Source organism: Anopheles marshallii, chromosome 3, assembly GCF_943734725.1.
Source record: "Anopheles marshallii chromosome 3, idAnoMarsDA_429_01, whole genome shotgun sequence".
In the NCBI taxonomy this organism is placed as follows: domain Eukaryota; kingdom Metazoa; phylum Arthropoda; class Insecta; order Diptera; family Culicidae; genus Anopheles; species Anopheles marshallii.
In genome coordinates, this window is record NC_071327.1 from 8,127,163 (window position 1) to 8,143,654 (window position 16,492).

The following is a 16,492-nucleotide window of genomic DNA, read 5'->3' on the forward strand; positions in this document are numbered from 1 at the left end:
ACTGGCTCACGTTTGAAGAAAACTTTTAACGCTTACCATGCCTTCTAAACGCCATCCGATTAACCTTCGGAATGTCGGTAACATTGGTGGTTCCGTCCAAATCGGGCATTAGGATCGGCTCGGAACGGAATCTTTCGGCGGGGGTTGCTAGCGCGAGATTCCTTGTCGATCCGGATGGAAAGTTTTATTGTGCTCCTGCGGGAAACAAATTCCCATGAATGAGTTTAAACGTTGGTTGGACAGCTGAATGGAAGATATGTTGTGGCATTGTTTGGGTTTTTTTTTTGCCTTCGTACTAGGGTTAGAAGTATCATCTCAAGTTTTCGGCTGGCCAGGTAAGATTTCATAATTGTTCGTCAAGCTTGACCATCTTGACGGGGCAACCAAGCGCTTGAAGATGCTGGCCTGAAAAGTCAAAGGCTGATGCTGTGGTTTCCCATGGCCTTAGGATAAGACATTTCTATCCGGTCTGCCGGCAAGTTTCACACAAATCGTTTGATATGTTTGTTTCCAAGAATATGATAGGGTATGTTTTGTAAGGGGTATTCTCTTTATTGGATTATGATGCCCTTTTTTGTGCCATCTATGGATGTGAGTCGTCGAAAATAAATGTGTTTAAAATGTTGCTGATTATAGTTTCATTAATGGAAGAAAGAGTATTTTTTTCCTCTTCCCCAAATGAATTCAACTTTCCTTTTCACTTAGCAATACAACTGATGGCTCTTGCCAATCTACTAAAAAGCCGACGTAGGACTCGTGCTAAATGTTTGCTTAACTTCTCAAGAATAACTCCATCTATTTTTCTTTCTCAGCGCACGTTCTACTTTCCTCGGACGATGGCAAACCGGGCCCTGTTTGGATCCCGTTTCTCGGCTCATGATTTTCCACTACCAATCGAAGACTGCCATGAGCCGAACGTTGCCCTGCGCAGACACTTCTCCAGCCGGCTGCGGAAGGATTCACCACCCTCGTCGGCGGTAGTACTGCGCCGCCCGGAACCGCTCCGATCCTTCGATCCATCCGGCACCGGACATCAGAGTGTGTTTCGTGCGTTGTCACTACAGCTGGGTACTTCTACGACCGGAAATAACGCAACGACCAGTACGGCGAACCAACGGCAGCGGCAGCCTGCGGTCGTGGTGCGTCACATTTCATTCCCAACCACACTGACCACGAGCTCGGGCTCGAGTACGGCTGACGATCGGCTGTACCGGGTACGGCCCAACGATGGCTGTGAGTTTCATCCGGGACAGTTGGCTTCCATCGCATCCGGATCATCGGCCTTGTCCGGCCAGCGAAGGTAGGGATGCGTTACGGTATTTACTGCGGGCTGGATTTTTATTCACTCAACGCATCGTGGGAATTCTTTGCAAGTCTTCCATCTCTCGGATGCTCACATTCTGTGTGTGTGTGTGTTTTTTTGTGTTCTCTACTTCCCAGAATTCTAGACACCATGGACGACACGGCAACGGGTGATGACATAGGACCGAACCGCACAGGTGTGCCGGGCCAGAATGAGGGCAGAAATAGTTGTGACGATTTGAAGCGTAGCTCCATCGGATTCCGCATTCCAGAGTTCCTGCGAAGGATGTCACTTCGGGGCCGCCGCTTTTCGAACCCAACCGAGTTGGGCCGGGTGGAGCGTGGCTCACGGAAATCATCACGGAAGACCAGTTCGCTAAAGTTGGTGTGCGTTTTGCCGTGGATGTCCCGGCCTGACAATGCGTAGCGTTTGATTGTGCTGTTCTTTATCGTTCTTTTTCCCCCCCGCAGAAGCATTCCCAAGGAGCGACATCATTCGATCAAACGTTTGCTTTCGACGATATCGCGCCGGAGCGAGGACACGGAGGAATCTTCCGTTGGTGAGTGAGTGCGAACTTTACAACATGAGAGAATGTGCGATCTGGTCTGATAGTGGTTTTCTGCGTGGATGGAATATCGATACGAAACTATTTGCTGGGAGTAAATGATGGAAATAGTGCGTTTTAGACCTGTTGAAACATAAAACACCACAAGCTTGTAAATATTTGGAGTTTCGCAGTACTTTTCTTAAAAAAACTATTCCATTTCCCAATTGCAAACCGACGATACTGTTAATTAATCCCAATTATGAAGGTAGCTAGATTGTGTTTTAGGTTCACTGATCCTGAAAGTATGCAATTCCTGAACCTTCAACGAATTAGTACGAAAGTGTTCGAAGGTAGAATAGTAATTTTTAAAGCTATTTTGCCTACTTGTAGGCGTTGACAAACTAAGCGATGAATTGAGACATTTGTTTTTGAACAAACTGATAATTCATACAATCAAATTCATGATAATTTAAAGGCCAAATTCAAACGATTCGGTTACAGACGTAATTATTGTTTTATTATACATGCTCTATTTATCGTAAAGTACAGCACGCTTTTTACGCAACAGTCGAAATCCAAATATCATACAAAGTAGAGGTAAATGAATGCACAACGGACTCATATCGTACCACGTAAAAGCTCCGAGTGTGTAATGTGTGGAATTACATTACCAGAAAGGAAACCACCACCGCCTTTTTAAAGCATTTAGTTTTCAACCCGAGTTATTCCATTGACTGAATTCCGGCAGAGTGTACGAAAAACGTCATGCCATCGGGAGGGTTTTTTTGTTGTTGTATTTGGTCACCGTCTGCTGCCACTCTTCCGTTGGCATGCATTCAGAGATTTGCGTGCTTCACAAGACATTCCACTTGAAGCGCGAACAAGTACCACTTGTGCCCAGCGAATTTCGATTCGCCGAAGCACCCCATCCAGTGGCCGTTGGCGGAAGCATCTTGGCAGCAGGATTTTATCGATTATGCATTCCGGATGTGGTTTAAACTGCAGATTGAGCGTTGGTTGTCGGCGTACAGTTTGACGATCTTGAAGTTGATTTGCGCGGGATTAGCTGTGCCGCTGCTGGAAGGTTTGCGGAATACGTATGCGCTTTCGTAGCTGATCGTAGCAGCGGAACCATTCGCAGGTGCCGTTTTTGGTGGTTACGGAGGCAGAAAGTGTAACGTTCAATAATCCGATTTTGACATGCCTCGATTCCTTGCCGGCATGCGATGCATCGAATGAAACGGGAAAAAGAAGGACGAAACGATGTGAAAAGAAAATGCAACCGGGAATGTCGGTTCGCACGCCAATCTGGCCGTCACGACTGCCATCGGGGCGATAGAGTGCTTTAGCATAATCGTGCATTATGCGCTGCAAGCGCTCACACTGATGGGCGGGTACGTGGGGGTCACAGAGAGTCGCAGCGTGTACGCGATTGCATCATAAATTGGAACGTCACCAAGTTGTCGCAGCAGTGAGCGAGTGCTTCTGAGGATTTCTGTGTGTGTGTGTGCATTCTTATATGGTTCCCATTTGGTCTGGGAAATTTAGAGCACAAATAGAATAAAGTATGCGACGGAAAATTACCACCAGATTTACGCACTCCAAGGCAGCAAGCATTTAAGCGAATGACATTGTTGAATCTAGCCGACAGTGTGAGACTTGTGGTGTGAAGCGGGACAATAATATAATTCCCGAATCACGAGCTGTTATGTTAAGTTTGCCTGCAATTGAAAGCATTGAAGCAGTTCTAAGGATGAAGTTACTAAGAAAACTAATTGAATTGAATTTACATAATGTTTCTATAACTACAGAAAAAATATTTTAGAATAAGGAATTTATAAATTCTTATATTCGTATTGCAAATTTACATGCTTTTTAATTACTTTAGACTCGCAAATAAATTAATAAATTAGCACATTATACTTTGCAAATGATGCTCAACTTGACCGAAATTACATTCCCAAGCGAAATTCGGTTTAAATTTCAAGATTAGATAGTGCTCCGAGTCCCTGCTCACTTCCACCCTTTGTCCATCCCGTTACAGATTGCGGTGAAGCGGAAGTGTCCAATCGATTGATCTATGACGACGAACGCAAGTACGGCCGTATACCGACCCGCATGTACTGGCTGTACTTGGTATCCTGTGGTCCCCGAATGGTTGCCATCTTCTTCCTGAGCGCGTTGGCCCAGCAAGCGCTTAAAGTGTACACCGACTTCTGGCTGCAGGAATGGACGGATCGAGCGCCATCCGCCGTATCAACCGCAGCGGTGCCAGCAAACATCGCCGACGGCTTAGCGCCGAAACCGATAGAGGTAAAGCTTTATTCGTGCACTAAATTTGGCTCCCAATTTGCATACCAATGTCACCACGATCGTCGTCGCCCGTCAGCAGGTGTGGTAATGGATTGTTCTTTCTTTCCGGTGTACACACAGATACAGCGCCCTTTCCACGCGTACGTCGCACTGTCGGCCGTGTGTATCGTACTGGCGGCCATCTCCGTACCGGCCGGCCAGCGTGCGGGCAGTAACGCCCGGAGGCGGTTACACCGGGAGCTGATTGCATCGGTGCTCCAGAACTCGATCCATTTCTTCCAATCTGTGCCCTTGGGGCGGATCATGAATCGGCTCAGCGTCGATGTAGCCGTGGTGGATAAGGTAAGCGATGGTCAAGATGGCAATAGCTGCACGGGCTTTGCGGCCATGCATTTGGCAAGGTTTGCAAATTGATCCATAAATCAGCGCCCGGTTTGCTTGGGATGCATTCCTCGTGCTGTTCCTTCACCACTACAACGAAAGACTCAATCTGCTTGTACAGTGTCTCTATATATGTATCTCTCTGTCTCTTTCTCTCTTTATCTTCATTTAACTATTCACAGAAAATCGCTGCAACAAGTCAAAAGCTGCTACAATTCATTCTGCTCTGCCTGTGCGCCGTGCTCATAAATAGTGTCGTGACGCCATATTTCATCCTGTTAACAATACCAATTTGTGGCATTTACTACCTGGTGCAAAAATTCTACCGTGCATCGTCCAGGTAAGGATTAAGGCACCGGAGTCTACCATTGGGGAGTAGCTTCTGATTCTTCTGTCGGTGCGGTAGGCAGGCATCTCGTTAGGATTACACTGTACCTTCCGGCCATTAGTCGTTCACGGGAGGGTTTTTTTTAGTTGTTGATGCTGCTGTGTATTATTGTGGGGAGGTAAAGGCCACAGAAGAATTCAACTTCAGGCTCTTTATCTGCAGAGCATAGAATGGCCAGACAGATGTGTGTGCGTCTACTACTAATGGTATGCGAGGGGAATATGGTTGGGGAATAGGTTCATATTCGACCACAAAAGTGCTTCATTCAACTTAGTGTTCTTTGATCCTGATGATCTTTAGACTTTACAGGTTTATCCTTGAGGTTTCAACAAAAAAAATCATGACTGCGAAAATATTATAATTTACGATTACGAAATCAGTTGCAGTGCCTTCGAAATGCATTGTTTATTTCTTCCATTTGACGTTATTTAACTGAATTTTGTCCTTAAACGCCTGAAAGTATGCAATCTTAGTGTTTGGGATTCCGTTGTAGGGTTCGCTTGGTTTCAAAGTTCTGGACAATTTAAGGCTTTGTTGTAATTCTGGTCTATCAATGTTATTTTGTAGATTGGCAAATTAAAATAAAATATTTTACATACTTTGAAAAGCTCATCTCAAAGTCACAGCTCATCACTCACCTCGGCTGAGTGGAGCAAAAAACACTTTGAAACCAGCACTTCACCGTAACTTTATAATCAGCATCATGTTTCCCAGCCGGATATGTTTCTGTTTGCTCACCTCTGTATGATGCGCAATGGCTGAATGGAAACGAATGAAGTTTCCCATCCGTTGACAACCAATTTATCGTATGTGAAACATTTACTTACGGTACGCTATACTTTGTCACGGGTGCACTTTGTCCTGCCCGGTGGGACACCGTTTGCACCCGTCGCCGGGAAGGATTGCATTACGGATCTTACCATTGTCCGGAAGCCGGAACCGGGAAAAGGGTACGAACCCATACAGCCAAGAACACGGGTGGAAGTTTTGCAAGATGAACTTCTCGCCAGCCGAGTCGGTGTTGGGATAAAGTTCGGCACACTCGAAATGCAATGAAAGGTGCAGAGTTATCTAATATCTAAAACTAAGGCACCGGGGATTTATATGGCAACGAGCTTCAAAGTGTGCTTTGATGCACACGTTCGTACCATTCTTTTGCACTCCGCGGTGTGGATGGAACGTTCGGGGGTGTTGATTTATAATTTGTGGAGCGAATTCTCGCACGAAGCGCAAGTTCGCCCATGTGGGGATATACAAATTTCCGGCTCAAAAGCTTGTTTAACTTTGGGGCGAAATTGATTACGTCGCCCGGCGATGGTACGAAATTGACAGTCGGGGAATTGGTTGCCGCTGAGTTGGCATAAATTGGTACGTTGTGGTTTACGGCGTATGAATATCATCATACCGTAGCACTTCACACTCAATTTTGATTGTTCGGGATGCGTGCGCACTTTCGTGCGGCAATAGTAAGTGATTCCGTCGGCGGTCTTGTGGTGCAATCGTAAGATCCACATCAATGCACCGGTTTCGTCACCGCAGCTATGCATCACAACATACCCACAGACAAGTCAACTCCCAGAAGTGACCTTATTCTCGGCTTGTTCTTGAAAATAGTTAAACTTTAATCCTTCCTGTCCTTCCTGGGGTATCATGGGCCAGTGTGCCTGCAAGCCACTAACGACGGCTTCAGCGAAATGGAAAGCTGAATGCTGTGTGTGAAGTAGTCTGGTTGGAGAGGGGACATCGTACGAGCGAGCAAACGCTGGACGGGATTATCTTGGTGTGCAGTTTCAGCGCACCGACCAGACACACGACATAAGTGGTATCGTTAGGACACCCGCCACATGTTACGGGGACATGATCTATGGCAGGTCGGTTCTGTACCGAACCGGAACACATGTTCGAATGGTTGTCTGCCTTGCCTGCTGGGACGGTCATTCGAATGAATTACCAAAGAAAATCGGAAGGTTCAGCAAACTTCCTTCGAATGTGTCTCTGCGTTCGACGGTGACATGGGTTCGTTATGACGTTTTGTAATTTCAACCCACCCCCAGGAAGTGACGAGTTGAAGTTTGTACAAATTTAGTGTTTTTTCTCTGCATCGCCCATGTACCCCGCATGGTCGAGCTCGAGCGTTTTTTTTTTCATCGGTTTTGTTATACTGGTTTTTGCTGGTCAGCTGGGTTGTGGTCTGGTGATGAACGCGGTGGACACTGCTGAAATCTCAAAATTTGTGCAAAGTTTAATTAACTTTGACGAGCTAGGGTAGAGTTCGATGTACTGGGGAGATGTCGTTCGGGCACACGTATCATATCTTTAACTCGTAAAAACAGTTGCAAGAAATTAAGTCTCTATCGTCTATGGCCTCATGTTGAACTGCGGATTATTTTATGCCCAAACCCTTTACCATTCGACAGAGAGTTGCAGCGGATTGAAAGCATGACCTACTCACCGGTGCTGGCACACTTCTCCGAAACCATCGAGGGCGTCACGACGATCCGGGCCTTCGGCCAGGAAGCACGGTTCATGGAGGTGCTGTTTAAGCGCATGGAGGCGAACAACGTGGCACAGATTGCGCTGAACTGCAGCAATCGTTGGCTCGGTATCGTGCTCGACTATCTCGGAGCCGTCATCGTGTTCGTGGCCATCCTGACGGCACTGATTACGGCGTGTCTGCGACCACAATCCACCAGCTCGTCACTGATCGGGCTGGCGGTCAACTACGCGATGTTGGTGCCGATCTATCTGAACTGGGTGGTGAAGCTGTTCGCCGAGATGGAAATGTACGGTGGTGCGGTCGAGCGGATACAATCCTTCATCGAGTGCGATGTCCACCATCGGCAACGGTTGGGCGGACGCGTCCGACATCTTTCGAGGTCGGATGTGACCGGTGCGGTGGAACGCTGTTCATGTAAGTCCCTCTGGGCTGGGCTAAAATGTATTCCTACCAAGCAAGTACGATCTGTGTGTCGGAGGTGATCGATGTAAGAATTAATACGCAAACAGATTTCAACGATGCTCAATCTTTGATGGATTATTGTCTCTTGCGGCATGTGACTGTTGTGAGTGGTACGAGGTAACCGGGTTACTTCTAACCTACCGGATACGGATTGTGCCGTTACTGGCTGTCGCTTGACCTATCGCATGATTGCTTCCAATTCCAAGAATTCTGCTCATTCGGAATCTGCTCCATACATTTCCGCACATAATCAAAGTTCGATATGCTGTAATATTTCTATGCACAATTCTACGAGAGGACAGACAATCACTATAACTATTACATCTTGCTACATGTTTTATGTAGATATTTACTGATGGGGCCCCGAACGGAACAGGAAAAGCTTCCACGAGAGTTCCATCGCCTTGGAATGGGACAGAGAACAGCCGTAGCCGGTTGTATTACTTCCACCGGATCAGACATGCTACAGGCAAAACCCTCTGAAGTGGGTCGTTCCTTTTCATGTCGGAAGCAGCGTGGAATATCATTCAACTTTTAACATTCGATCCGGTTGAAGAACTCGGCAGGAACTTCTGCCACTTCACAACTCACACAACGCTTATCCTTTGTTTGCTACCCCCTTTGCCCCTTTCCACAGATAAGAGCGTTCCAATATCCTGGCCACTGAGGGGTGTCATCGTGTACGACGGTGTTTCGCTGCGCTACGAAAATCAAAAGGAGAACATAATCACAAATTTGAATTTAACAATCCCGGCGGGCCAACGGGTAAGTGAAAACAGGGAACACAAACTAGCAACAACTCAAAAAAAAAAAAAACAGTGTTAAACAAAACACCGTCCGGTTCGTTGCCGGCACAACGTCAAGCAGAAGGTGGAAGACTCCAGTCTTGGAGGGGGGGTCGCGCTGTGGGAAAACCCGGACGAAACGGTGTAACAAGGCACGGTGTAACAAGGCACGGTTCGTCATTCCATTGCCAAACGGTGGTCCTTTCGCCGTATGCACACACCATCCGCACACCATCAACAACGTTGTACAATTAATTATTTAAATGACTACTTTTACATTACCCCGAAACGCAGCGCGCCTGGTATGCCACAGTTGGCAGGGTTGGAATGGTTCCGATAGTTTCGCAACGGTTCCGGCAGCGCGATACAGTTGCTAGCGTGCTGCGGGATTGGATCGGCCACTGCTGCTTCATTCCCGCCGGGGATGAACGGTAGTCGAAGTTTGGCCCCGTAGTCACAAGCTAATGGACTTGGTCGGTGGTGTCTCTACCGAGTTGCCCTCCTTCCCGGCACTTGTTACGGGTGAATGTTTAGCAAGAAGCAATAGTTAAACATCCTCGTTTGTGAAACTAGCGGTCGGTCAAAAACCCGGAACCTTCCTTCCGAACGATAGGAAACCGATAGGGACGATGATAGTGGTGGTACAGTTTCACTACTGCTGTCCCAGGAATGCCCGGAATGGGGCGGAGTAATTCCTGCAACAAAAGCGATGCAAAACAGAAATAGTAAATAAATGACTTTCATACGATACCATCCTGGCGGACGGGTTTGCACCCATCTTCTGTTGCGAAACCGGAAAACAATCGTGCCCGAGAACGTTTTGCTGTACAGCACCGAACACGAACACCGTTCCTATCCAGGGGGTGCGAAATTGATGACCAGGAATTAGTTTGTGCACCGAACGAGCTGCAGGAGGCTCTTCTTCGCTTCCTTTTGCATTCCTGCCACTGTTCTCTTGTAGAGAGATGGAGAAAGAGACAAAGAGAGAAGGAGGGTGACAAATCTTGAAATTAAAAACTACTTTGCGTTCACCTCGTTACGATCGAGCAGGTCTGGCACGGGCTGTAAAATGTGACTGTGGGAATTTTGTGACAAGGGTGCCAACACTAACGAGCATCTAACATCAGTGGCAAATGGTCAAAGCTCCGCTTAGTGCCCTTGCTCTAATAGCAAAACGTACCGTAGTGTACGGAACTGTCAATTCGGACAACTCGAACGATTGTTTTCCATTTCACGATGTGTCCCATTTTGAAATTGGTTCCGCATGTTTTTCATCATGTTTTACTGTTCGCGTTTATGTATTTTTTTGCCTTCAATTGCAAGCTTGGCATCTGTGGACGTACCGGAAGTGGAAAATCATCACTCGCACTGGCATTGTTCGGTGCGCTCGAGGTAACGGCCGGTCACATTCTGATTGATGACGTGGACATTGCCGGGCTGCACACGGATGAGTTACGTTCGCGGCTATCGATCATCCCCCAGGAGGTGATGCTGTTCGGTGGCAGCGTTCGGGAGAACCTAGACCCGAGGGGACATTTTTCCGACCTCGAGCTGTGGAACTGTCTCGAGCTGGCACAGCTGAAAACTGTCGTCAAGGCATTACCGGATGGATTGGGTAAGTCTGTGGAACTGAACACCGGACCAGATTTGCTTGTCAATCGCAATTAATACAAACTCTGTTGTGCGCGACGCGACGTTTCCGGATTGGTCCACTTCGGTGTGGCACGCAGACACGCAGATATCGGATGATAAGCACTACTTCAGCAGCGGACAAAGGCAACTGTTTTGTCTTGCCCGGGCAATATTGCGCGGTTCGGTGTGTTTGGTGCTGGACGAGGCAACGTCATCGCTCGACACGGAAACGGAAAAGCTAGTTCTGCATGCGGCCAAGAAAGCATTCAAAGGCCGTACGGTGATTACGATAGCGGTAAGGGTGGGATATTCGTTAGGAATACGACTTATTTAATTGCAATTAATGTGTTCTTCTTTCTTACTTACTACACACCTACGATAGCATCGGCTCCATTCGCTGTTTGACTACGAACGGGTGCTGGTGTTGGAACAAGGCCGAATCGTGGAGGATGGATGCCCCCGGCAGTTGGCCAGCACGGTGGGCAGCAAGTTTGGTAGCATGCTGAAGGCGACTGATCACCAGCAGCACTCAATAGTGGAAGACGACGCTCAGGAAAGGTGAAAGAAGCTCGAGCGGGAAGGTTGAAGTGCGTTATTGGCGTTCCCGGCTACGTCGATACTTACGAAGCGTGATAGTCGTTAATTCTCACCTCACAGGGTTTCATACTGAATGATCAGATTGATTTAACTTGACATGCCACCGAATGTTGCCTTATTTGAGTTGATAGCAAAATGTTAGATAACTGTTACATGAGAAGCATTGAAATTCGAGTAAAAGTGATAAATAAAAAGGTATTTTAACAAATCTTTGTTCAAAAATCTACTTAAAGCAATTATTGGAGATATTTTAGGCTAACACCCTCCGAAAGTAATTTAAATAGTTTTTTTCTAATCAGCCCATGGTATTCAAGAATTTTTCACCTTTTTCACCAAATAACCAATGTTCAAGCAATTGCATACCTGTAGGCGTATATATTAGAGAGGTTGTTTAGTGGCGACCAGGTGATTAGTATTTTGTTTTAATGAATTAGAAAAATGCTCAGGCAGGGCAGTATTGGTTATTTAAAACAGAAACATGAGTTATTAGTATTACATTGTAATTATTAGCAGGTAATTAAAAATGATTCATTATGGACGCCGTAAGGTATGCAATGCACAGTGCAACACTTAATTTTTAGTATTTTCAAAGTAAAACATGTAAGTAAACATACACTACTAATTTTGTTATGGTGAGCAAAAGTAATATGAATGCCTGTTAACTGTATTCATAAAAGTGCTCCCTAAGTTTCTTTACATTTATTGAATGTCACGAACAAAGTGTAATTGAATTGTAAGTTAATGAAAGCGTACTAAATTTACCATAATCATTGTTTCATCGCAATGGATGAAATATTCTCGCTTTCATAATCAATTCAACGGAAGATGTATCTCGTACAAAGATTCATTTTTTATTCGTCTTAACCCTCCGATAGAAACCTTTTGTGGTTAAAACAGCAACAAAAAAAGGCACCAACTAAAGCACACACACTGCACAGTAACTCGCTCGTACACTATACCGTGTAGACCAGCCCCTTTTGCTTCGCGATGCACTTAATAAAATATTCACTTCAAGTACGGTTAAGCCATATGAGGACCGGGGCGCTAGTTCGTTCGTCTACCCTCGCGAAAAATTGTGGCCGCTCGCTGGGTAGTGCTAGTAAGTTTAGATGCAACTGCAGCGATTCACCACGAATGGAGAGATTGAGCTATTCGTACAGATTACAGCCTTTTTTTTTTAGCTGGAAAGAGTTTTACCAGGCCATGAATTATGAAGTATGCATGATCCGGCAGTGATTTCTAGTGAACTTCACACGTGCACGTACCATGCACCCGCGAGTGTGGAAGAGAGACGGACCTGAAGCTGAAGTTTTGCCGGATATGCTTGTTAGATTTTTATCTTTCCCAGAACATCCTTCAATTGCACAAAGTGCCTTCGTGGCTTTGTGCTTCCGGAGTTCTGCTTAAAAGTGTGAAAACATATTGCTTTATCCGTTCACCACAGTACGGTTAGTACGGTAGGGAAAGGTCGATCTAAAATTAAGTTTCTTCGAATGGTGCCCTTTTTGCCCAAGTGTTGGACAGGCGAAGCTAGCTCCATCTTCTAACTTCACGTCCCTTTTATGAGGTAACGCCAGCTTTTCCAACCGAATGCCAACTCATTTGATCATCGACGGTCGTTATCCGGCATTTTCCCGAAGCCAGCCAGTGGATGCAAATGCTACCAAATATTGGCAACCGGGATGCTGAAGCTTTGCAGCTTTTGTGTTAACGATTTTCGCTCATTTCCGGCAAAGCGTTAGCGCGGCTCGTGGCTTTCGTAATCATATTTATGCATGGTAATGACACAATTTGCATGCTCCACATCAGGCCACGGTGTGGCTAAAGGCTCACGATACTTCCCGACGGCTCGTTGCAGATACATTTCGACGCCTCCCAATGTGCGGTGCGGACCGGTGTAACACTACGGCCGTGGTGCCCTCGAAATGGGTGGCTTTTTGCTTTGTTTTTACTGGGGCGGGAAGGTTGACAGTCGCTTAGACTGCAAATGGCACACCGGATCGCCGGATATCCGGAAGCTGTACAAGGCTCGTGGAGAAAGATTCTTGCCGCGTGCGCGGCACCGGGCAAAGAAGTCATCAAAATGGGTGCTGACGGGTGCGGGCATAAAATATGCGGCTGATAATCATGCAGCAATGGTAGTGGTTTTGATGGTGCAGCTTCCGCGTACCGGCAAGCAGCTTCTTACGACGAATTTATGCAGCGTGAGAATGGCCCGGAACGGGTTATGGTGACGACGTGCGTCAAAGACAGTAGTGCGGTGAAAAGCTCGCTGCAGTAATGGCGCTTAAAAGCGCTTTTCGTATAAAGCCGAGTGTCACAATTCAAGCGAAAATGTGTAACGAAACATTGTATGATAAATAGAGAATGGTGAATACAATCTGCCCGTGAAGCTATACCGTGAACATGCACAATGTTTTAACGTAATTATATTACGGTAGTGAATGTTGTTTGCTTTACTTTTTTCACTTTTCTGTCTGTTTTTTTTTTGCTTCATTCGTTCAAGCGAGTTTTATCCTGTTTAGACGTCATCCGATGATAATGCGTCATTAAAATTTCATCGCCGTACATTTGTACGGTCTACTGCACAAGATAGTTCCGGACCTTGGATTGTGCTACGTGTGACAATTATTTTGCCGGAAGCTCGTAACTTTTTTTCAAACCCAACCGTACATTAACAGCGGAAGCTTGCTCAGAAGAGAAACATACGTGCAATGATTACACATTAATGATATAAGTTGTTACTTGCAGAATTTGTTGTATAAAGTATTCTAAACATTTAAGTGAAATGGTTGACTAATAAATTTAATAAATAGCCCTGATGCAGCAGGATTCGATGACAAAGTCTCTCTGTACAATTAGTTCCAAAGGTTTGAATGAGCTCGGGTCTAACAATCTCCCTAAATTTCCCTGAAGCTGCAACTCTGTAGTGACTGAAGTTAACTTCTAAATCTCACATTAAAGCACATCACTAAGGATGGATGGATTCCAGGACACTTGGTTGTGACCGGGAATCGAGCGAGACTACCAATCTAATCTGGACATATTGAGAACTAACTCCACGCCAATGTAGCTTAAAACTCGTTGTCTACATAATTTTTAATTACAATTTAATTATAAAGCTGCTATGCACGTTTAGTAAATGTTTGAGAAATTGATATCAGTGTTATGGATTTTATTTATAGCGCCACTATAATCCACTATCGCGAACCCTTAAAGTAAAAGGAGTGATTTAAATTTACCTTTTTTTCATACCCGTCCCGAAAGGATATCTTATCATCGGTATACGAAATAGGCTGTACCACAGCAATTGAGCATCGATCAGTCATTAAAACCGGAAATGGTTGTATCTATGTTTCGTTACTGGGCCTTACATTACCAGATAACAATCAGCGCCGCATACACTCAAATTCTGGTTCCATACCAGATTGCAATCGCATACACCTGTTCCATACCATTCCCGTGCTATTGTTAGCGCTATCGTTATTATGATTACGATTATGATTGGGCACCGCATACTTCGTGGCGACATGGCGGTGCGCAAATCGTAATTCAGCGCTGTCTGAACTGTCAGTGCAATAAATAGTCATTGGTGGAGCGATATTTTTACGCACGTTTTAAGCTGGCCGCAGAAAGAGATCTTCCACTATCTTCTACGAGGGTAAAACCTTCGGCAAAAATCGAATGTTGCATAAACTAACCACTGCTCCAGACGTATCAGATATTGGGTCGTCGAATATAAATTGCAATCTGGTTTATGACCCGCAATCGATGCAGTTGGCAACGGAAAAGCGTGAACAATATATAAAGATTTAATTGGGGAATAAAATAAACTTCCTTGCGCTACTGAAGCATCCAAAAAATGGGTGACAATTCAGGAAAGAATCATCGTCGATACTTTATGCCTCCGAATGTGTTCGAGCTTTCGCAAAGGTGGCCTGAAGTATTCCCAATCCGAATGTAATCATTTGTTGGAAATGTAAATGGTAAGGTTTATGATCAACGTATGATCGGTTGGGTCGGTTTTCCAACAGGCCTAAAGGATGAATAGCATTGCAAAGCAATGCGCTTCCGAAGTGGTCCAGGATTAGCGCTATGCAATAATACCATCCGTAACGGTTGAGTAACCGTTTTGAGCGGTGGATCAATGCACATCCTGAAATGATTCATTCATGGCCACTTATGCCAAGTGAATTTTCAATTCCCCATTACACTTACGATCAGTTGTTCTGAAGCGCGTCAACTACACCGATGACGTCCCGAATACCGTGCCGGTCAATTAACTTGATTAGAGGACGTCATCAGCGCCCGTCTTATCGGCGAGCGATTTAGATCTTACTGCAGTGTACTTCGACATAATTTGCTCCGCTTGCAGAGTGATGTTACAACCGTGGTGTGAGGTGCGTTTCCTTTCAGCCTCATTGTAGATAAAATAATTAGCAGTGAAAAAAACAAAAACAAACGAATGTGGGCTGATGGGCAAATGATAACGCCGTTTTAACTCTGCACAGCGATGGCAGAATGATGGCACGAGGGGAAAGCGTGCAAAAACTGAGCCTGCTGGCCGTGTGAGTTCAGCGCATTCGAGAGTACTTCAGTGTGCTAATCTTTATCAGTTTATCCGTTCCATTATCCTGCTCGCATTGAAATTATCGCATTAAAATCAATTTGTGTTAAAATAAAGGCTGGTAGCAGTGTATGAAGCTAATATATAGTTGGAAGGATCAGTTTGAAGTCGTATATACTACGAGTTGACGGAAAAAGTAAATGAATTCGATTGCAAAACATAATGAAATATTCAATGAAGGTTTAAAGCTGCCGAGAAATTGTGAAATTGATAAAAAAAAGCTAAAAATTGGTTTAACAACAGAAAACCGTTTATCTCATGATGATATTTCACTATTGAACAGACTTTAAAACAGATTAATTAAGATAAAACTACTGCAGCACCTGATATAAATCTTCACTATAAAAAACAGTCACTGTAAAGGCTGGGTGTGTTAATCATGTTTTAACATGAAATATAATGTGAAAATTGATTTAAATATATCAAATGATGATATGTCAAAATTGCAATCACTCTTCCCATACTCTGGGAATTAAATTCTTCATATCACAAACTGTTATCCATTCATTATCCACCGATTGACCTGCGATACACTGCGGCTCCCTATCGTGAGATAATCTTCAACCGTGCAAAGGGGACACGGGAATCACTATGCACTTGATGCACGAGGCAATCGCTTGTGTGGTTTGAAGTACCAATGGCTGGCAGCGCTTTAAGTAATGCTGTTCGCAAATCGATGGACGAGCACAGTTCCCAATCGTTGGGGTACAAAGTACAATGAAGCCTTGTACGGTTTGCACATTTTGTATCCGCGCTTAATAAACTGGCATTAATCGGTTGTCTGTGTGTTGGTGTGCGTGCAATTTTTGTTCTTTACAAGGTCCAAAAGGGCAAACGTTTCGCTCAAGGGAATGCTCTCACATTAGGCTACCAGAGGACCCGTTTTATCGTGAGTTGGCGTCACTGAATGGAATGCAGTCAAAATTTGATGATATCAGGTCCGGTGGAGGTGTTACTGTA

At 45.2% G+C, this 16,492-nt stretch overlaps 1 protein-coding gene across 1 annotated transcript in view; it reads left to right on the top strand.

Annotated features, from left to right (window-relative positions):
* Positions 1–10,870, top strand: part of LOC128716062 (ATP-binding cassette sub-family C member Sur) — a 39,070-nt gene extending 28,200 nt beyond the window's left edge. The window contains exons 14-24 of the mRNA XM_053810985.1: positions 813–1,300; positions 1,441–1,689; positions 1,774–1,862; positions 3,895–4,163; positions 4,284–4,505; positions 4,727–4,884; positions 7,350–7,843; positions 8,529–8,656; positions 10,000–10,291; positions 10,407–10,603; positions 10,691–10,870. Of these exons, the coding sequence (XP_053666960.1) occupies positions 813–1,300; positions 1,441–1,689; positions 1,774–1,862; positions 3,895–4,163; positions 4,284–4,505; positions 4,727–4,884; positions 7,350–7,843; positions 8,529–8,656; positions 10,000–10,291; positions 10,407–10,603; positions 10,691–10,870 (2,766 nt within the window). The remainder of the gene's footprint in view (positions 1–812; positions 1,301–1,440; positions 1,690–1,773; positions 1,863–3,894; positions 4,164–4,283; positions 4,506–4,726; positions 4,885–7,349; positions 7,844–8,528; positions 8,657–9,999; positions 10,292–10,406; positions 10,604–10,690) is intronic.
* Positions 10,871–16,492: the final 5,622 nt, after the last annotated feature.